Source organism: Alligator sinensis, unplaced genomic scaffold (genome assembly GCF_000455745.1).
Source record: "Alligator sinensis unplaced genomic scaffold, ASM45574v1 scaffold572_1, whole genome shotgun sequence".
Lineage (NCBI taxonomy): Eukaryota > Metazoa > Chordata > Crocodylia > Alligatoridae > Alligator > Alligator sinensis.
Window position 1 is genome coordinate 986,018 of NW_005842288.1, and position 23,116 is coordinate 1,009,133.

General features: G+C 43.6%; 1 protein-coding gene across 2 annotated transcripts in view; it reads left to right on the forward strand.

Annotated features, from left to right (window-relative positions):
* ITM2C (integral membrane protein 2C) overlaps positions 1-21,898 on the forward strand; it is a 44,203-nt gene extending 22,305 nt beyond the window's left edge. For both annotated transcript variants that reach the window (XM_006028079.3, XM_025209427.1), the window contains exons 2-6: positions 9,023-9,160; positions 12,975-13,172; positions 15,519-15,629; positions 18,767-18,917; positions 20,856-21,898. In XM_006028079.3, coding sequence (XP_006028141.1) covers positions 9,041-9,160; positions 12,975-13,172; positions 15,519-15,629; positions 18,767-18,917; positions 20,856-20,947 — 672 coding nt within the window. In that variant the 5' untranslated portion in view covers positions 9,023-9,040 and the 3' untranslated portion in view covers positions 20,948-21,898. The remainder of the gene's footprint in view (positions 1-9,022; positions 9,161-12,974; positions 13,173-15,518; positions 15,630-18,766; positions 18,918-20,855) is intronic.
* The last annotated feature ends 1,218 nt before the right edge of the window (positions 21,899-23,116 follow it).

Consider the following 23,116-nt stretch of genomic DNA (forward strand, 5'->3'; position numbering starts at 1 on the left):
TTTAACAGCCCTTTCTCCCTTGAAAAATCTGCCTTTTCGTTAAACTCCCCATATTCCTGAGAGATTTGCTATCCCCACGTTACAGACACAAGGGGAGGTGGCTTGTCAGAGTTGTATAGGAACCCCTGCTACAGCTGAGAACTTAGTCTGGGTCTCCTGTCTCCTAGCCCTTTGCCTTTCCGCAAACCCATCATCTTGGCTCTTCCTCCTGCCACCCTTTTGTCCCAAGCTAAGGATTGTTGCTTAGTAATCATGCTGCCCTTGTTTCTCTTCAGAGTGAATGGATGTGCTGTCTTTGTAATATTATGCTACTCACTTCTTGAGCCAGGCCTAAAGTTGGAAGGTGCATTCTTGTATTCAGGTCCTCCTTTCCTTTTGCACAGCCTTCCCTATGCTGTATTGTCTGATATCCTCCTCTTCCTCCACCTCTTTTGCCTCGAGTATCCCATGTCTATACAGGAAATTTGAAGCTCCCTGTGATCCTTGGTGCCAACAGCCAGTCAGTCACTTGAGAGTGGACCCAAGGAGAAGGGGAAACACTGATATGGTGTACGTGACTATGCAACTGCTCATTTTGCCTGCAAATATATTGCTGTAACTTGGAACCTAGGGAATCTTCTCAGTTTCATGTTCCCATTCAAACATACAAACCGGTGTGGTACATGAGGCTGTGTGGCATGTATCTGGTTGTGATGCTACTACTACTTATGATTTGCTGTGATATGTTAGTAATAAATAGTAGCTCCAGGCACAAACCAGGATTGTGATGCTGAGAGCTCTGTAAACACAGAGCAACAATGATGCTCCTTACCCTTAGGAGCTTGGCATTTTAAAACTCTTTAGCTAGACATTTATATTCCAGGCCGGGTATTGGCTCTGCTTGGAGCCACATACACATGTTCTGGGGAACCCTGCTTTATCAGCAGTCCATCTGCCCCCAGCTTGTACTCATGACCTCCATCTCAAATAGCGTGCCAACACCCCTTATCCTTAAGGAACAACTTCTTCAGACTGCTTTCTGTTACAGAACCAGATCTGTCAGATACCCTCCCCCTTCTAGTTCCCTTCAGTAATATACAGCATATTGACGCCCTGTTCTGATTGTTGTAAATTGGACTTGCTCAGCTGCTTAATCCTTTCCTCCCAGATGTGGGTTGCAGTGTGTGGAACATCGCCTGAGGCCCTGTGCCTTGTATTTGGAATGGGGCCTTACTCAGCCCAGCACCAGCCCTCCTCAACTGTTTCCCTATCACGATTTCCTTCAGACATCGGATCTGGCATTCCCTATAGGTCTGTTACAACACCTAGCATAATACAGCCCTGACCTGCTTACCCCCAAGGTGCTAATTCTGTGTAAGTAATAAATATTTAAACAGGATATTAGCTGGCTTGACTTCTCCCACCCAGAAGAGCCAAAAAAAGAACAACACTAAACAAGGAAACAGGAATTATGGGTTAATTTTAAACATGTTCTTCTAAGTATATTGTCCTGTAATATTCGTACATGACCCCACAGCCCTTCTGACAGTAGACAAGAGCCACCCAACGTTTCTGCTGTCCAGGCATACGCTCCATTCTTGCAAGAAGGCAAAGTACTGTAGCATATCCAGGGCCTGATATATCCAAAGACTGGAATTTTTTTTGTGTACTTCAGTATCCTGTCTGCTGGCTGGGGCTGGCTATGTCTGCAGAGCGTGCATGCCTGCAAAACAAGGCAAAGCCTGTAAGAGTGACTGTTCAGGCCCACCTAACTTATGCAGTCTCTTTACCCTAATACAGTGTTGTATTTATAGTAGGATGCTTTAATGGAAGCCAAGAAACATTGGCTCCCTTGTTTACTTATGGACATTTTCTTGCTTCCTGCATGGGTAAAAATGTGTTTATGCTGTGCAGTGAGCAACATGAACTTTGTTCACAATGCAGGCCTATCCCTGACTAGTTGGCTCTTTTTTCAGCAAAGTTGTTCTGGGTTTTTTATGTTTAAATATATCTTTGAAGTAATTAAATGTGTGTTTTCCTCTGTGTGGTGACCTTCATTGTACTGCTAGATCATATGCCTTAGGTTACAATGTTGGATTAGCATTATCAGCATGTAATGAAATCCCTGGGGCATTAGGATAATGATGTAATGTCAAATACCAGACACTTCTCTGTCTGTTGAGAGCAAGTCACATGAGTCCTTGCAGCATGTGCTGTGGGTTAATTATTAGCACATCCCTGATGTTTGCCTCTTCTTCAGGTTAAGTTAAAGAACGAAGCCTTAAACTCAGTCTGAGCTTTCTCCTCCATGTGGCTTGTTCCTAGATGGCCTTTCTGTTGCTGGCTCCTAGGTCACTTTCTCTCCTCAGAGTTTATCTTAGGCTGGAACTAGCGAGTCTCATTTCATTGGAAGAGGCTAAACTCTGACAACCCGCTATACTTGTGTTGTGTTCCAGGCAGGGGCTGCGTAATGCTGCAGTCACGTGTAAGAAATGTAGGCAAAGTGAATCTAGGAAATTTGCGGTCTCCTCCAGCCCCATCAACATCAGAATACACAGCAAAGTGCAGAGACCTGCAAGGTGAGGAGGAGTTTTGCATATCTTGACTGCATTTTTGTGAACTGAAATTACAGTGATTAAAATATACCTGTCTATAGGTCTGGGCATATTTTTTTCCTGGACAAGGTGTTTAAGTTTAATAAAAGGTGCAAAAGTAGAATACCTTACCAAGATCCCCTAGTAAAATTTCCATCCAGAAAAAGTTTTGAAGAGCAGATACTGCACACAGAACAAATTTTACTAAAGGAGTTTATAACAAGAAGAGTAGCTGGCTTAGTGAATTTTTAGCGTGCACCAACACACACAGGTGCCTTTTCCTTGCATAGATTTCTTGCATGTGAGAGATCAAGACACATGTTTAACTCTGAATTCATATACTTGATCCTTGATATACGTGACTTGTGCTTGATTCTTGTTTCTGGAAAACTTTACTCTCCATATTAAATGTTATTAAACTAACATTTTCCAATACCAGGTATATGAAAGGTAGAGAGGATAATAGTTCTGCAAAACTTGTAGTAAAGCCTCTAGTGCTAGCATGGTGTTAGCTAGCAATTGACACCAATGTACATACCTAAATTGACACCATGTATATATATTGGTGTCAATTCATGGCTGGTCTGCCACCAGGAGGCAGGTTTGTCTTTAACCAATATACAGAAAACTAGTCCATTCTACCGCAGAACACACGAAGCACACTTGCTGACATCATGCTAGCACTATGTATATCTGAAAAGATAACAATTAACCATGATAAGGCAAGATGCATTGTAAAAGTCACCTACTGGAACAGTCATCTGATCTTGTATCTAAATTAGCTCAATCCAGCAGATTAAAGATCACCAGACAAGAAGTGGTATTAGTCACCATGAAGAAGCTGTAATTGCAAAGGCAATAAATGTCACCTGGCACCTGTCCCTTGGTCTGGATTTTGCTTTAGCTGTGGAACCTCTTGGGGTGGGAGGAAGAGGGAAAACAGTAAACAGCGTATCTTCCTGGCAGTGCACTCAAAACAAGGATGCTTTACCACAAGGATGGGCAAAATGTGGCCCGCGGGCCAGATCTGGCCTATCAGCTCATTGGATCAAGCCCTCAGGTAGGCACCCACCAATTTAATTGTATCTGGCCCCACCAGTGGCTGCCCCTGCTGCGCTCTGCCTGGGACCGATTCCTGCCCGCTTCTGCCTGGGGCAGCATGTGCTGTGCTCCCAGCCTCCCCCACAAGAGGCCAGCAGGCACAGCTTCCAGGCAGGGCTGCTGCTGCCCAGGAAACTTCTGGGATGCTCCTCCTCCGACAGTTGAATAGTGAGTTTGCATTTCTGACACAGGAAGAAGCCATTTTTCTGAGAATGTACCTAGTCTGGGACTTTCCTAGTGACATCTCAATGGAGGAAGCTGTAGACACTTTTCCCCCAACCTGGTGGTGTCCTTGTTCTGAGTGCACTGCCAGGAAGATGCGCTGTACACTGTTTCCCCTCTTCCCCCCACCCCAAGAGGTTCCATGCTGTACCACAGCTGAAGCAAAATTCAGACCAAGGGTCAAATGCCAGCTGGCATTTATTGGCCTTGCAATTACAGCTTCTTTGTGGCAACTAGTACTGCTTCTTGTCTGGTGATCTTTAATCTGTTGGGTTGAGCTAATTTACATACAAGGTCAGATGACTGTTCCAGTAGGTGACTTTTACAATGTGTCTTGCCTTATCATGGTTAACTGTCATCTTTTCACTGAAGTGTTAACCTTGCTGGTTAAGCCTTATGTCACCAGCATGTGACTGCTGGCAATTTTTTCTTTCCTTGCTTGCCTTTATTTTCTTCATTTCCTTTTTTCATGCTCAAAAAGCACTGGGAAATAATCCCTGCCCCCTCCTACCACCCCCCCCCCATAAAATACCAAGCATTTTTGGCTTATTATTACAGAGATGCTTTGGAGACACCAGAATTAATCTTGTCCTGTGCTTGTGCTAGAGCAGCAGTTCTCAACCCGGGTGCCATGATAATCTGCTGGGGTGCTGCAATGATGGCACCATTGCTTCTGCTGCTGCTGCCACAGGATGAAACTGTCCCACTGGCCTTTCATTTTCAGAAGACACATTGGAACCAAATTGAGAAGCAGTTGCAATAGAAAGGCGTGTCTTCCTGCATTACACTGGGCTGCAGCTTTTCCCAGTTTGGCTCTGATATGCCTCCTGCAACCAAAGACGCACAGGATAGTTCCATCTGCCTGTGCAGGGTTGGACCAGGCAGAGCTGTGGCAAGGGCTTCTGTCCCAGCTGCTTCCCGGTCTGGCTCTGCAAGAGGCATGCAGTGTAGTTCCACCTGGCCATAGTGGTGGGAGTGGGTTGAGTATAATTTAACGATAAGGATTGGATCAATCAACAATGTATTAATTCATGATATCATTGTATTGCTTATAATATTCATAATATATTAATTATTTAATAGGGTGCTGTTTAATTCTAAAGTTTTAGAGGGGGCCTTGGCTCTGTAAAAGTTAAGAACCACTGGACTAGAGAGAGCAGCATGCAGGACTGCGCCTGTGACAGAGCAGGTATGTTCTTTGCCCTGTCGGAAAGGCAAGTCAAGAAAGGAGCGGACCCATTTCTATTGTGTTTAGGTGTTAGCAAAGGTCTGTCTTCTCCAGCCCGATCAATATCAGAATATGCAGCAACGTGCAGAAACCGACAAGGTGAGGAGGAGTTTCACAGAGCACAATTTTTTTTAGAAGTGAGACTATTTTGTCTTTTGCTGTGCATTACCTCTTAGAGCAATCTGGCAGCCTTTGTGGGGTATTTTACTAATGAATATTAACATTTTTCTCAGCTACTGTTGCTCAAGTCTTGGTTGATTTCTTCCCCTTCTGTCTTTGTACTATTTCTGTGGTGACTAATATCTAGGGAAGCTGTTTTGTCAAGGTACTTGACATGTAACATGGCTTTTCCCACACATTGGCATTTTAGGTAGATCCTTTGACCTCCCTTATGAATGTGATATTTTTGTTGCCTATAATAGTTGCTGTTTTTAACACTGCCCTCTGCAATGGGAGAGAGCTCAAAATAGCAGCATTTTTCCTCATTATCTTATTTGCTGGAGGAGCAGTGAAGAATTGATTATGCCAGCGCCCAGTGCGGGGGAGATCTTAAATATATTGGGGAGTTGCAAAATGAGTGTGGGGGAAGAAATTTAGATTAGCTTCTGCTGAGGGTGTGTGGGGATTGCACTTTATCTGAGGCCACTCAGTTTTCTTGTCTGCTGATATACTGCTCTGAATGCATTGTTTTGGAAGTACAATGTCTGTCCTGTATTGACAGGTAAGCACCCGTGCAGTGCTAGAGTCCTCTTCCCTATCCTGATAAAGCTATGCACTACAAGTGGTGAGAAGGATCATGTAGGATCCAGTGGCTCTGGTAAAGGCATAATTCCACAAAGCTTTCCAGCTAGGAGAATGAAAGCTTCCTGAGCAGCACAAAGAGAAATGAAGCGTGAGAAGAAGGCATTGACTTTACCCCATTAACTCAAACCCTGCCTTCCACAGCCATAAATAGGGCAAAACTGAAGCTAGCAGTTTAGGGATAGCTAACTTGAAGGCTGGGCAGAGAAGGGATGGGGTTGTTAAATACTTAGTGATAGCTTTCTGATTCTGTCTAGCCCTTGCCATAGACACAAGGTAAAGCAACTGTTAGACTGCTTTAACATACATCAGCTGGCAGTTGCCCCTTAGATTGCAAACAGATGTTGCCTTTGTGCTGCCATAAAAAATCCTGCAGGGGAATTCCTAGGGTGCACAGAATTGGGCCTCTGAAGTGCCAGGAGTGCCTGCCCAGGTTCCCCTGCTTACAGAGGCATGCCCTGAGTTGGGGTGGAACAGCACAGTGCATATGCTCAGGGAATCTCCTGCTGGGGGAATCCCAGGGCATGTGTCTGCAGGAGGGGAAACCTGGGGTTCCCATCTTTGCACTTGTCCTTCAGGATTAGGCCCTAGAATCCCTGGCCTGACCCTGCTGGAAAATGGGTGATGTCTGTGTCATCCAGGGAAGCTGATTGGCTGTGCTGGTACATCATTGATTCCTGATGTGCCAACTGATCCCTCTCTAAGAATAATGTCTGTTTATAGCATGGAAGTCTTCTTTCCTCTCCTGATAAACCTATGCACTGGAAGTTGAGAAGGATCATTTAGGAACCAGCAACTCTGGTAAAGGCATGTTTTCAAAAAGCTCTCCAACTAGGAATGTGAAACTTTCCTGAGCAGCACAAAGAGAAATGAGGGGTGAGAAAAAGAAAGCATTGATTTTTACCCCATTAACTCAAACCAGATGGAGAACTGTCTTCCACAGCTGTGAAAGTTTGGCTTAGTCAGTAGTCCTCTTGTCTGTGGAAAAAAAGCTTAAGACCTTGGGTTAACCTACTGTTGTCACTGCAGTTCAGGAACAGAGGAAGGTTGATGGGTGGTTTTCAAGCCTATACTCTTTTTATGGCTGTAGTAAGAAGAAGGGTATTTCAGTAGCTCTCATTATGGCTTGCTAGCTTTGCAGTTTGCACTATATCATTCCCTTACTGCTCTTGGCTAAATCTTACCTTTTATCCTTTTGGCAGCTTTTAAGTTATAATAATATTATGTTTTCAACTGCAGTTTATGTCATGCGAGAGGATGTGCGATGTTGGCATGACCTTGGCAGCAAGGTATTGGTCGTATTCTTGTCCTTCTAGGCTGTTTTGCAGAGGATCATTTATTCTCATCTAAGTTCTAGAAGATGCAAAAATGAGTTAGATTTTAAGATATTTTGAGTATTTTCTTCCCAGTAGTAACTTTCTTCAGGCCAGCCACAGTCTAAGTATCCTTTTATGAAATGCTTTGGATTAGCTCTTGAGATGCATTCAGTCCTTTTAGGAGTCCTTACTGCTCCACGAAGAAAGTGTATGAGCAGTTTCATTTCAAGTAGCTGTAAAGTCTTCCTGTTGGAAATTTGTGCACTAGTATGTTAGCCTCTTGACTCTTGTTTTTTAAAATCAGAATCCCAATGGTCCCCTTGTCCTTAAATTCATTATTTTAGAGTGGAGTTTTTGAGTCAGGAATTGCTGGTTTGGACACGACCGTTGGACGGCTTAGTCCCGAGGTGGGCAAAATGGCCAATCCGGCCAGCAGCCAGACTCCATTTCCCAGCAGCCTCTGCCTGCATGGCTGGGGCCAGTCTCGGGGAAATATCAAGGCTGGGGTTGCCATGGAGACCAGCCGCAGCTGTGCTGGCAGCATGTGCGGCAGAGCACAGCAGGGGGCTGCTCCAGAGCCACTGGGATCTTGTGATAGGGGCAGCTTGGCCGGGGGCCAGGGCAGAGCTGTGATCTGTAGCCTGCATCCTCCGAGACAGGGGTGCTCAGGCAGGAGATTGCAGCTCTGCCCTGGCTCCTGCAGCGGTGACAGCCTGGTCTGGAGCAGGGGCAGAGACACCATCTCCTGCTTGTGCGTCCCTGCCCAGAGTGCGCAGGCTACAGATCACAGCTCTGCCCTGGCTCCAGAGCAAATTGCTCCCATCACAAGATCCCAGTGGCTCCAAAGCAGCCCCCTGCCCTGATCTGCCACATGCTTTCCCAGTGTGCTGGGGCTGGTCTCCATGGCTGCCCCAGCCTTGACCCCCCAGCTGCAGCTGGGGTCTCCGTGGAGACTGGTCCTAGCCATGCACAGGGACAGCTGGGAAATGTCAACCAGATTGACATTGTCAACCAGATCTGGCCCTCGAGCCATATTTTGCCTGCCTCTGGTCTAGTCCAATATTCTGTTTCCATGGGTGAGCAGCCTCAAGTGCTTCAGAGGAAGGGGCTGATGTTTCTGAAGGGAGCAGTTATTCAATAACTTATGCTCACACAAGGTCCCTTCTGCCACTGGAAGAGATTGAATGATGCAGAGAAATGTATTTTATTTCCCTTTCTTCTTTGTTCTAAAATGTGTGTACCCTAAAGGTACATTAAATGTGAGGTGGAATATATTGCTGGAAGTGGGGTTGTCTGCATGGTACCCAGCAAAGGGCAGCTCTTTAAGGCAAGTGAAATTGCTGTCATGTAGTTTATTTTCTCGAAGGGCTTTCTCTACAAAATGCCTCATGTTGATTTTCATATTTCCAAAGGCGCTGGTGCAGTGGGAAAGCCCGTAGGTTTATCAACCAGCTTATGCTATACCTGCTGTTTATGCAGTTTTCCTTTTGGTTCTTATTTCTTGATTCTTATTTTGAATAAATGAAAACCCTTACTCCAGAATCAGACCAGCTTGCTGAGAGCAAAGTAATACAAAAGAAAAAGGTATGAAACGTGTATTAGTCCTTATTGCCACACCTGCTGGATGATGCTGTGACATACAAGAGTGCCTTGAGAGACCCTGATTTTCATTTCATTGATTGTGCATCATAATACCTGCATAGGCTGTAAATAATATGTTGCTGCTCTTCTGATCCCCTCCTACAGCATCTGACTCATGTTTTTGTCCTTTGCTTTCACAGGAGGAGCAGCCTCCCCCAATGCAAACCAGGAGGTCGTCTCTCAGTGGGGTGTGCTACTTGACTATGGGCCTCATTGTTTTGCTTCTGGGCCTTGTGTTTGCCTCCATGTACGTGTACAGATATTTCTTCATTACCCAGGTACAGTACATTCTGGAGGGTCCACAACATCTGCTTCATTTTTAAAAGAATTTATTATTACCTGTTTATGTAATGCAAGTGCAGCTGCACAAGTGGACAAGAAGAGAGTCCCTGGACCTTGTCTTGAAGAGTTTGCAATCTAAAAAACCTCTCCAAAGCCAAAAAAAAAAGTCTTTATACTGATTAAAACATTAGTACAGGGAAAAAAACAGAAGAAAGAAAATGGAGAATGCATTTTATTTATGTTCCTTTATAACTTGTTGTAGGCTGCCACTTGCTCTTGACCTCTGTGCTTGCATACACCTATAGAAACGTTAGTGTGTATGGACATACGGTGAGACTGGCTATACATACACTGTATAACTGAATATCAGGAAAGCATGTTCCCAAACTCCTTCTGTTATGCGAGGCAGAAGGCAGGGCAGAGTGGTGCCTTTGAAACTAACTGGTTCACTGCAGTTTGGGCTTCCAAAGGCAACAACCTACTTCATTAGCTGCTATGAATTATGAATTGTATTATTCCATAAAACATAAAAAGCCCTTTCAGTTCTCCATTGGAAAACAGAATTTTACAGCTGTTTGTCATAAACCATTTTTAAAGAGTGTATTGGGGAAATAGCAGCAAATGGGAAGAAGAGGGAGTTTAGGTTCTAAGGGAAAGTAGGCTGTTTTAGAGCACACCTAGAACAGCAGGATTTGGGAACTGTTGCAGTACATGTAATAAATGGTGCTATTCATAAAGCACACTGGAAAAGACTACTGAAAATGTAGATGGGGTTTTCCAAAAAGCCTAACGGTCCAATTTCTATTGAATTAGGTAACTTCTGTTGACTTGTGCTACTTTGAAAATCCCAGGCTAAATACAGAGCAGGCATTGATGTAAAAGTTAAACAGTAGCTGCTTAATCCATTGCAAAATATTTCAGAGTCAGCTCTTCTTAAAAAGGGGGTACATCACTTCCCCCTTCCCATGCAAAAAAGGCTGAGCCACACGGGGTCCACACGGTTGCCCTTCATTCTAGCAAGGTAGGAAGGGGTATATGTATTGTTGGCTTTATTTTATTTGCTTTACTGTGGCATTTCAAGGTCTTAACTGAAATAAGGGCCCTAAGGTACCAGGTGCTTTATAAGAATAGTCAGAGAGATGGTCCCTGCTTTTTTTAGGACCTTAAAAACTCGGAGACGTGTGAAGGTGCAGCAGCTTCCCCAAGATTTCTCAATGGGTACAGAGCTGCGGTGAGAGTTCAGCTTCCCTTACACCCGGCCCTCCATCATAACATGAAGTAACTCAGAGATGAACATGGGGATTTTTTCTGAAGTTTCCTCATGTTCTGCTTTAGGGCAACAGAGGTGATCATTTCAGCAATGAAAAGCTGCTATTCAATTAGTACATTTCCTAGAACTGATTTTGAGGATGAGAGTGCAATTTTTTTCCCTATCATTCTTCTGTTAAGTATAGCTTTTGGTGTCTATTTGACTAGGGGTCCATTCAGAAATAATTGATTTCTGAGGCAGAGGGAAATTAGCTCATGCATGGTCATTATTTCAGGGTGAGCACAGCCTGCTATTTTGGTCTTGGTCTGGAGAATTTCTGACTCTGGCAGTGCCCAGCTGCTGCAGCTTATGGGAATGCCCTCATGCAGTGTCTTCAGAGGGCTTAGTGGGAGGTCAGATCATGGAGGGAGGCTCTAGAATCAGGGAGAGAAGTGATGGACCCGCAGGATAGACAAAGGTAGGAAAGCTTAAGTAGGTTCTGAGCTTTATTTTCTCACCTTCTGAAGCCTTAGATTCAAATTCCCATTTGTATCTTTTTTGCAATTTGTCCACATTAAAAAAAATCAGTTCTGGCCTGGCTCATGATTGACTTTCAACTCAAAGGAGGCTCAAGCCCAAGGTGCGATAGTGGAATGTAGGTGGGGGAGCTGTGTGTCTCATAGCAAAGTGGCGAGAGTGACTCTCCCCACCCCCAGACATCTACATGGGCATACAGATTCTGATCCTGCTGCAACAATTAGGGGCCAAAGTGTGATCCTGTTCCACCCTGCTTGGGTCCTTGAAAAACCATTAACACAAAAGCTGAGTGGGTCCTACTTCTTTGCCGCTTTTTTATTTAGTCTTAATGCTAAGATAAAGGAATGCCACACTAATGATTTCTCAGGGACTGAAGCAGGGTGGAACAAGATTGCATTTAAGTGCCTAAATTCACCTAGTTGGCATGGAGTCTGGCCCTAACTTTATATTTCTTTTCAGAAAAAAACAAAACAAAAAAATCCTTTCTCCATCTGAGGAAGGAGGATGCTTAGCTTTTTTGCTAGCAGTGTTTTTGGACAGAAATGCCCAACCATAGCTCCAGAGTACTTCTGTGATCAGAATGACTATCTGATGCACAGCTATTACTAAATTAATTTTCTGAGAACTGCAAGGTGTATTGTGTCTCTAGTCCAAGATTTGTGTTTCTAGCACTTATCTACTCAGCGGTCTAGTCTTTTTATGGGCTCCCCTGCTCACTAAATTTCCTTGCTGCAAAATTAATTTCTAATCTTCATTTTCAGATATATCACCACTCATTTATCAACGCACTTTAACCTTTTTGACAACCTTACGATTGTTTTCACCACCCCTTCAATTTAATGCCTATACACAGATTTGCTGTTTTCTGCTTTTACTTTTTGCAAACAAATGTATGTCATGTGAGACAAGCTATGTTTCAGCAGGGTGATGGATAATGTTCGGCATCAGTGACATCCAGACAAAAGGTAATCTGCTTGCTGGATGGCACTGTGAAGTGTTAACATTCAGTTGTGGCCAATCATTTTGGCAACCATGCCATGAGTTAAGCCCCTCTCCTCTTGCCTGGTGCTGCTCTGAAGCCCTCCTGCCAGAGGCATGCCTAAAAGTTTGCTCCCTGGACCATTGGAATGGAGATAGGAGCCGTCATGTGTGCAGAGTGGAGCAGAGGCAGGATGCTGTTGCGAGAGGAGGGGTTACTTCCAGGAGCCAGGTTGATCCTTCCCTAGCTGTGGCTGGAGGGCTAGGGAAGGGGTAACCTGGCTCTCTCCAGTGATACCTGGCACCACCTCGCAAGCAGAGTTAACCTGGCTCTCAGCAGTGATACCTGGCACCACCTCGCAAGCAGAGTTCTGCCCCCAGTCCACTCCACATGCAGTAGGCTTGAGTCCCCCTTCCTCCATTCCTGTGCCTCCCTTGACTGAGTGCCTGGGAATTGCGTGCCTCCTGCCTCGTGTAGCAGCTGCCCATTGTTGTAGGTGTGCCACCCTCATGTGATCTGTTCAAAGCTTTGTTGACAGCTTCATCATGTGCTGCTTTCATAACCAAAGTGAACCCTGATGGTGAGGTTTGCAGAGCTCAAAGCCCTACCCAACAGCAGACCCTTCTTGTGGTGAATGTAGATGTTATGAAACATGGGCAGTGAAATAGGAAATTCCAATTTGTTTTGAAACCTTTCAATATCCAAACTGCAAGTTCATGCACAACAAGCCTCTGCTTTAAGCGCACCAGTTCTGTGAGGGAAAATAGCCTTGCATTCAAGCAGTTGTGTTCTTATTGAGTCTGTTAAATAGATGTGAGGACCAGGATCATATAGCTTCTATAAGACTCAAGATAAAAATCATAAAAATAGACTAATAAGGCTTTTTGCAGCACCCTGACCAAATGACATGCTTCTCTACAGATGTCCTCAGTCACATGCATGAAACATAAGCTAGATTTCTTTCTTTCAGCTTTTACTTTTAGTGTGGCCCTGAATCTGGAAGATAATGGTGTGTGCATGTGTGTGTATCTCTGTTTTGTTGTAGTTTCCCCAGCTTCCCCGGGAGAGTGTGTTCCACTGTGGTGTCCTCTACGAAGACTCCCTTTATTCTCCATTCAAGGGGCAATTGGAGTTGCATGAGGATGTGAAGATTTACATCGAAGAGAACTATGAACAGATCAATGTCCCTGTGCCCCAGTTTGGAGGGAGTGACCCTGCAGACATAATCCATGATTTCCAGCGGGTAAGACACTTCTACGGATGACAGCTTCTCTGTAGCGCAGCATAATGTAGAACTGGAATGTGAGAGCAGACATGCCAGCAGAGAATAATGGTCTACCCAAATCTTGCCTCTGGCTGTGGAAAATACCAGATTCTGTGGAGGAAGCCACCTGATGGCATAATAATAAATCATAGAGGAAATTTGTTCCTGTATCCTCCTTGTCAGTGATTGTATTATGCCCTGGAGCATGAACACAGTTACTCTTTGCAATATTTATTTAGCTAGTGTCACTACAGAAGGTAATCTGGCTTCATATGATCTTATTTGGAACTTCCCAAGCTATTTGACTCCCAATCCTTGGACAGGGAGCTCCTCTAATTAATTGGTTGCTTTAAGTCATTTATTATCTCTCTCAAATTTTCCTTTTTGATTGCATGGGTTTGAGGGCAGGTTCGTTTCTGCCTCTGATAGAAGAGAGCTGAGCTCTGTAACACAGGTGATCCCTCCCAGTTCTAGGTTCCTATGGATGCATCTTTTAGCTCTAGTTGTAGTCTGTGTCCTGACCATGTTCATAAGATCTGGACACTTTGGTCTTCCCCAGGTGCTGCTGCGTTCTGATTGAAGTTAAAAGAAACCCCAGTTTTTCACTGCTTTTTATTGGGCAGAAATCTTCCAGCATCCATTGGCACCAGTTCATAATTGACTAGAGGGGTTTTTATCAGGTGTGGATTGTTCAGTCTTGTGAGGACTAAGTGGCCTCTGCTTTAGGTGCCAGACCCAGCACCCCAAACAACAAATTTGTATCCCTCCTATGGCTATGCAAAGCCACAGCCCTTAAACTAATCAGTTGGAGAAGATACAAAGTTGGCAGACGGATACAAAGGAGGCTGTCTGTAAATCCCACAAATTCTGCAGCTAACCTGTTTGCCAGCCTCCCACAAGAAGGACATGAACATAATTCTATGAAGGCTTTTTTTCTCCCCACTTCAGTTGTGCTCGGCTTGCATATATATAAATCAAGCTGCACTTTTGAAAATAAATCCTAATAAAGAGAAGTTCCATGGGGCATAGGAGGCTTAGGAAAGTTCTGGATCCCAATGAGTCCTTTGCAGGCACTCTTTTCTGTGTAGGTGCTGCTCTTCTGATAGCTAAGGCAGCGGGCAACAACAGGGGCTGTGGTCTCATGCATCTGAAACTCAGTGACTAACGTTGAACCTAGGCATCTCACACTTTTCCCTGCAGTACTCTGGAGTGCATGACTGAAATATGTGGCCTTCTTTATAATTTCTAGTTTTGATCTTCACAATTTCTTTCCCATTGCCCAGTAACAACCTGTCTTTTTGCCATTCTTTCCTTGTATTTTAGCTTCAACTTTCTGCTAATTACTGTTACAGTGGAACATGGCGTTACTAGTCCTCTGGAAAGGGAATTGGTGGACTGTTGCAAGTTCATTTTAATTTCCTTCTACCCAGATGTGGACGTAGGCCAGGGAATGATTTTCTGAGGTCTGCAAGCAGTAGAAGACTAGCTCCTAAGCATGTGAAAATACTCATAGTTCCATTGACTTCATCAGGCTGAGCATAATTTACAACAGATTGAAGATCTCGGTCATAGATGTCCAGTGGAACCTAGCTGTTTTTTTCCCCCCACAAATAAGCCTTGTTGGTAGTGTTATAGTCCACACTGTCTTCGTATTATAAATGTCTGCTACCACCATGCTCTCCTCTCTATTTCCACATATGTACTTGTGCACTTAAATTCTTACTTTCACTCTTTTGAATGCAACATTAAACAGGAACTGCGCGTCAACCAGGAAGAAGCAGGAGATGATGATATTTTGGTGGTATGGAAGTTGAAGGGTGGCAGGTAAATCTGTCATAAGTTGGTGTTTCTGACCTTGGAAACTTTGATTTTTGTGCTTAATCACCGTAGAGAAGCACAGGTCAGCCCCAGATCACAGTAATTAAGTGCAGTGCAGAGTAGCAATGGAATTTAGCTCAAGACAGAGGTTTAACATGTAGGTTAAATATATATATATTGGCAGTAGGTAGGAGCCATAGGTATGGTTGGACAATGCAGAAAGGGATTGTCAGTGCTGTGAGCAGATGAGGAAAGATAATGCAGGTCAATAAAGAAACTTGACGCTGTTTTAAGTGGCATTTCTCCAAACAGTTTGACTCCAAAGGATTTCTTTGGAAGGTTTTTGTTTAGTTCCCATCAAGGGTTCTGTGTTGGTGTGTGCTTTTTTTTCATTCTCCATTCCTCCCTTCTGCACAGATCACCCCTTGCCTCATTTCTTACAGATTTTTAATTTTCCAATCTCTCTCTCTCTCTGGAGTGAGCAAGGTCTCTGTGTTTTGAACCTAGGGACTGACAGCCTATCATGACATAGCCCTGGATAAATGCTACGTGATTGAGCTGAACACCACCATTGTGATGCCACCTCGCAACCTGTGGGAGTTGCTGGTCAATGTGAAGGTACGAATTTCATGCTTGTCTCCACTTTTCTGCTCTCACTTTCCCTGGCTTGTACTTGCTGTCTAAAGCCAGTTGGAGTTCTACAGGGATCATGCCAAAATATCAAATTAAAAACCCTTGTTTTGTGTCCCAAGTATTTTCAAAGTGCCTCCATATGTATGTAAGCTTGCAAGAGACATTTTATCTCAGATCATGTCTTGCTTTCCTCTGTTTCCCTGTAGCCCCATTGATTTAATCAAATGTAATCACACAATACATGATCTACTGTTCAGATCAGGACACAGTATTCATAAATGGTTGCAGGCAGTTACAAATCAGCCACAGGTTTGGGGGTTTTTTTTTTATAATCCAGTGTAATCAATCCCAAAAAGCAAGATTATATACATTGACAGAGGAGTGTAAGGATAAGAGAGATGTACATGAACACTGGTTACAGTCCTTAAAAATGTCTGCTTGGCAACCAAAGGCCACAGATTTCCTTTTACACAACAGGAGGGGTCTGATTCCTTGAGGGTGTACAAAACAGGAACCAGTGTGTAAATTTTTTTTTCGGGGCTTAATGCCAAGTTGCATATAACTTTTTTTTTTAAGTTATTGCTCTGTGGCTATGTTTTGTATGTTGCTTTACATCTGCGTAGTGCTACAGTGATGTAGCGATCACGTGGGTCTACACATGATTGTCAGCTATGTTGCCATAGCAGCATGCTTCCCCAGTATAGCATGCCGCTACAGCAACACAGTGGCAAAATCTAACTGTGCGCTGTGTGCACGGTGCAGTAACCACGCATACTGCACCGTAGCAGTGTCACCATATGGCAACATGTAGATGTGCCCTACAGTAAGTGTTTTGATTTAGTTTTGCCTAGCTTTAAGATCAGTGCGGTTATGCAAGCAGCCTTCTTGGTGATTTGTATTAGTTTGATACTAGAATCTTCTCCTTTCTGGGAAGCAAGCTCAGTTTGTCTCTGAGTTCTGGATCTCCCATCAATACCAAGCCTTAATCCTCTCAAACTGCAGTGATCTCCCTCCCCCTTCTGCTGCATTGGATTACTCATGCTGGTCATGGGACAGAGAAATCGGGGACCTTTTGCCTCTGGTCCCCAATTCAAATCTAGCCTCTTTACTGTTGCCTACAACCTGTCACTATCTGATGGCTATTGTTTGGCCGCTGAGGAAGGTGGCTGATGGTACCTGTTACGTTTCCAGACTGATCACATGCCAAAGATCAGTACAAAAAGCATCATGAATCATTTGCCTCAACAGACCATTCTAGGACTGAATTTTAATATTAAGTGATCCTCCTCTTACCTCAGAATTGTCTTCATTGCCTCACAGAGGGGTTATAGATATTTTGAATATTTTAAAGGTTGCCAGGATACTATGGTTGAGAGCCATATAAATGAGAGAGAGAGGAATAGAGAGAGAATGATATCCATGCCATGCTGCAGCAATCAGTCTGATGAACAAATCGAAGATCTGGTAATCCAAATAGTTCCATATTGAGCACTTGAGGATCTCTAAGTGACTTCTGATGCACTGTATTTACTACAGAGACACTTAAGTGCAGCATGATTCTTATGAGCAGCCTTTTGCAAAGACTTGGGTAGCAGTGTCATGACCCTGTCACTGTCTTGTGATTGAGGAACCTAATACTTAGTCATTTTAGCTCCTACAAATACTTAAACCGAAAAGGCCGAAAAAAACGGCATTGATTACCTTTCCCTCATGCATCAGGGACAAGACAAATCCTGATCCCCAGCTCTGCATACTAACATGATCGGTTGTGCCAGTAATTGAACGTGTTGTGCAGCCTCTCTCTCACTCTAATGCAGATGGATCAATAGCCTACATTTTATAGAACTGTTGTGTTAGCATATAAGAACTCAAGCTAATAGACTGATACTGCAGTATGATAAGAGAGTCTCATTGATCCAGTAAGCTACACCAGCCCAACAACACAGCACTGTGATAAGATGGCTTGCTTCCCAGTTGTTGTCTGTGACGATAACCAGTACTTTGGCCAGATGGTAACTAAAGAGGCAGAGTCTGAAATCTTGGTTTTTATTATTGCTCTTTTTTTTTTTTTCTTAAACATAGATTTCCATTGGACTTTCCTTACTAGGTTTGTAGAAATAATGGTGGTTGGTACATAAGTTTTGGTTTAGAAGAGTTAATGCAGATGGGCTGAAAGACTTAAGTGAACGATGAACATAAATGAAAGTCTTCAAGTAATGGCATAGCTAATTCTGAAGCTATTCTAAAGCACCCAGGCAAATTGCATTTATAATGCCCATCCAGGTACCCGGTACTTCCAGTATAGTTCCAGTGAATGGTAAAGAACTGATCATTTTTCAATCGAAAATCACTGCTGTTTCCTTGCACAGCATTTGTTTTAAAAAAGTAGATGTACTTTTCAGCAGTGGGTGCAACTAAAACATATGGTGCCAAATGGTTTCTAATAGTATGAAAGTTCAGTATTTCAAGGCAAATTGCTGTTTATAAAGATGGTGTGTATGGGATGAGTCTCTTGTAATGATTTCAAATGGCTGAGATCTAAGGCAATAGGAGAAGAAAACAGATGCTGCAGTAATAGTTGTTCTAAATAAATCAAGTGGAAGGAAATGTGGAAAGCCAGGGAGACCCTTGATGTGTATGAAGTTTGAGCAAAGTGTATTTTTGCTCCTAGGGTGAAGACATTTGTACAGTGTCTAGCACAACAGCTAGGCCCTCATCCCAACTGGATTGGGCACTTCTGCTTTAATAACACTGGCCTAAGATTCTGTTATCTAATATTTTGTTTAGCTTAAGTCCTTCCATGATTAATACTATTATAACATTCTCTTTCCTAATATATGTAGATTTGACTGATAAAAAAAAAATATATATTTTGTAATTCCATTCCAAAGTCAAGCTTTCTGTCTCCGTGTGCTTTTAATGAAATAGAAGGATGTGTACTGGTATATAAAATTCCCTGGAAAATGGAGCCTTAACCCTCCGATATTTTGAGTAAGTTACTGTTAAAAAGCCCAAGCTGCCTTGTGAGCTATAGGCAGTTAAACTATTTGTTCCCTTGAAAGGGAGATCACAGCATATTATCAGACAGACTGTATTTAATTGGTGGAAAAATGTCATTTCAGAAAGGGACATACCTGCCTCAAACCTACATAATCCAGGAGGAGATGATTGTCACGGAGCATGTCAGTGACATGGAACAGCTTGGCTCCTTTATCTACCGCCTCTGCAGTGGCAAAGAGACTTACCGGCTGAAGCGTAGGACTGCTAGGAGACGTAAGACCTTTGCGTGGTTTGATTATATTAGCTCAGTTCTCCACTGTGCTACTACTATAGCATTTTCTGTGGTGTGTACAGTAGTGATTACATCCTGGTGGCAAGAGGGAAGGACTCTCTTTGTGGAGATCTGCCCAAAGGCAGTCTTTCAAACACCAGTTGTCAGCCTTGCTCACTACAATATGCTGAAAGCTCTGATGCGAAAGTGTACTGGCCACTATAGGCATTCCTACTGCTTTCCCTATTAGCCTATTAATAAAAATGCATGCAGGAGCCAGAAATCCATTTACCTGAGGGTTCCCAGGGCCGAGCTAGTGTTAGTGATGTTGGGAAGTGCTTGGAAAATTTCCTTAATGCAGACACCCACTCAGTTGGCAACTATTCAGTACAGAAAAGATTGGAATATTGCCTTTTAATTAATTGAGCACCTAAGAAAATAACAAGACTTAAAAAATGGTGAAAAGGGAGCATTAGACTTTGTGAGATCCTGAAGTGATTTGAAGAAAGTTAGTAATGAATGCCTTGGAGTCAAATGTTAAAGTTGCCACACATACTGTTTTAACTTCAATATGTTTGCTTGGAGATTGAAAGTCTTTATTTGCCTCTATTGCTAATACTTATGAGATTTAATCTTGGTCCTCAGGAGAGGTGGGGGCTGCAAGCTTTGGGTCTGTGAGCACAGCCTCTATTACTTGAGGCTGCATTTTTTCCCAAGTCATCCCAGACTGCTGTTTTTTCCTACACTTCCTTGTCAGAATGTTCTGCTCTGAATGATAGTTTACCCACTGCTCCCTGCCCCCTTCCCCACACCTGGATGTTATGGTGATTCATATAGATATGAAGCGTGAATCATCTGCTTTCATTGCAGCTTCAGAATGCAGAACAATACAGGGGAAATGTAAGGGAAGTAGCAGCGGTTGTAGCCCAGGGGTGTCAAATATTTATTTTTTGGAGAGGCTCAAATTTGCTTCAAGGTCAGTTGGCTATTACAGAGGTTGGCAACCTATAGTCCTTGGGCTGAATCTGGCACATGGAGGCGCACTGGATTTGGCCAGCAGAGCTGGAAAGCTTTGCCTCTGACTGCACCCATGCTGGGTCTGGGTAGTAGGCTGCACTGGGGCTGGACACTTGGAAGCTGCACCTGCATCACCACCACTTCTCCTCATCCTCTACTCCCTGGTTGCAGCATGGGCACAGCTTCCAGTCAGTGTGAAACTGAGCTGGAGCTGGGCAGTTTTTACTCACTGCCGCATTTTAGCTGGGAAGTGGGGAGAATGGGGAGAAGCAGTGGCAGCAGTGTGAGTATAGTTCCCAGCTGCCTAGCCCCAGCAGTTTTTCTCCATCTAGAAGTTGTGCCAGTATGCAGCCTAGGAAGCTGGGAAAAGCATCACTGGCACAGCTTCCAGCTACCTGGCATCAGCATGGGTGCGCACAAACCCCCTTGCCACCTGACCCATGCTGAACTGGAGCCAGGTTGTTCATGTCTGTGGCTTGACAAAGTTGCTAGCCCCTGGAATATAATGAAACTGCAAGCGGGATGGTAAGTACTTGAGCACCCTTTGATTTAATTCAGAGCCTTGATCTGCTATCTCTTGGCTTGGCCCGATTCTCTGCTGACACCGAGAAACTATATCTCAAAACCCAGTCTTTCCACAGTTGGCTTTGTCACTCTCCCTGCACAATGTATTGACTTTATTGTGACTCCACATGGGTATAGGCATCTGGGTATTTGGTTTGTATTGTTGGACTGGGGCCTGGATAGAAGAACAGAGGGTCCAGAGAAAATGAATTTGTATTCTGTTCCTTGTTTGCTCTGTCATTGCCCTATTTCAGCACATTACAGTGGCTTGAGTCCTCATCTGATTGTTTATTGCACCCCACTACTCACCTATATAATGTAGCCATCCTAACTTGGTCTTTGCTTTTGGTCTCTCCTAGGTATCAATCGGCGTGAGGCTGGAAACTGTAATCACATTCGCCACTTTGAAAACACTTTTGTGGTTGAAACTGTTATCTGCAAGAAGTTGTGAATCCTGCTTTCCAAATGTAACTTTCCTCTGCTTTGCTTGCACACACACATGCATACACACACACGCACATACATAGACCCCCTCCTAAGAAGTACTAATCTATCTTACTTTTATATACACCCTTCCCCACTTGTGCAGTACTAATTTCTCCAACCCCATGTTACCACACATTGGATTCTATTGTCTCTGTACTGTGTGTAATATATACTTGAGACTCTTTGCTGGGCTTAAATTTATACAGTAATCAAAATGAAAGATCTCATGAGTAGATGCAGCTTTTTATGATCACTGCAGGACAGGAGTTTCTTCTCAGGGGGAAAAGCAAGAGAGCTAGAAGCAGAAGGTAAGGAATAGCAGGCACTGATAAGTTTTACTCTGAGTCAGTGGATGATGTCATGCAGACATAGTATTTTGAGGTAACATTGGCACAGAAAAGCCAGAATGCCTCTAAGGAAAGTTATAATTTTGGTCCTGATGCAGTAACTGCTAGAACGGCGTTAGATGCATCTGAGTAACTGTTATGGGGTGTGGGGAGGTCATCAACTCAGAATGGTTGCAGATAGGAAATTTCTGCAAAAATGTAATAATAGAACTAAATATATGTTCTTGTTTGAGGTCATCCAGTGAAGGCGTCTGAAGAACCCATTTCATAAATGTCTGATGTAACCTTTATACTCTGTTGGTGTGACTTCATCTGAAAGTACTGCATAGTGTATATATTTTGAGTTAAGGACACCTGACCTGTGAACCATGTTGCAGGTTATGCCATGTCATGGAGCCCTCAGTTGATACACCATCTGAGTAGGCAGGGCTCCTTGGGAGACTGAGGGAAAAGGAGACTGATTAAGTTGAATGGAGAGTAATGGAATAGACTGACAAAGCTCCACAGCTCATTATGACCACAAAGCAGCAAATGGTACATAAGTGTGTGTGTGTGTGTGTGTGTGTGTGTGTGTGTGTGTGTGTGTGTGTGTGTGTGTGTGTGTGTGTGTGTGTGTGTGTGTGTGTGCTATACCTCTGCCAAGCTAGGACAAATAATGAAGTAAACCTTGACTGGCTCTTGGTCACATCATTGTGATCTGCTTATGTGGGGGAGACTTTCCCTCAATATTTAGGCCAGCACCCTGAGCACCAGTCCTTGCATACCAGGCAGGCAGGCATCACTTTCCATATATTACCTCTAAGTAATTGAACGCAGGGGTGGGCAAAATGTGGGCCGGATGTGGCCCTCCAGGCCATTCTATCCAGCCTGTGGGGCCCCTAAAAAAGTTAGAAAATTAATATTCATCTGTCCCCAGCTGCCTGTCATGCAGCCCTCGATAGCTTGCCAAAACTCAGTAAGTGGCCCTCTGCTCGAAATAATTGCCCACCCCTGAATTAAAGGGTGTAAGTTATCAGAACATTACTGAAGTTCATTTAAGTGATCATTGCAATTAACCATGGCTGTTTACAGCACCGGAAGATCTGTCCCATACAATTCTAGTTAATGAAGTCAATATCAGAGGACATCAACACTTATTTTCTGTGTGGCTATCTCCTCTGGTTATGCATCATCACATATCTTGCTACCAACCTTTTTCACATGCCCCCTCTATGCATGCTGGTCTGAGCCATGGGGAATTTCCCTTCTTTAGTGTGTGTGGATACAGACCAGTTAGTTGGCTGGGTGCTGGGCATGGACCATGGCCTTCTAGAATTCAAAGTTCTATGCTTCCAGTCCTGAAGCAGATAACAAATCATGTTTCTGCTGGTGGCTGGTCTTTAGAGGTCTTAATGCAATGTTTTTGGCTCCTTTAATGAGGGGAAGAGAGAATCACAATTCTTACAACAGGTCATGACCTGGCAGGTTCCTTAATGTGTCTTTTTACCTGTCTTAATACATGAGCAGTGATCCCTACTAGCACATAGTGTTAGCAGTGTCACTGGAGCAACTGAGTAATTTTTGAGAGGGCACTCATGTAACAGTTCATTTTTTATAGGTCAGAAGCCCTGGTGTGGCCTATTTCTGTGCTAAATGGTGTCCTGATACTATTTGGCACGTGAACTTGATATGATCCAAATTGACTTCTTAAGGGGTACGCAGTTTATAATTTTAAAAAATGTTGAACTGCTGCTATGATCAAACCCATATCAATACAAGGCCAAGATTTGGTAGATCAATATAGTGAA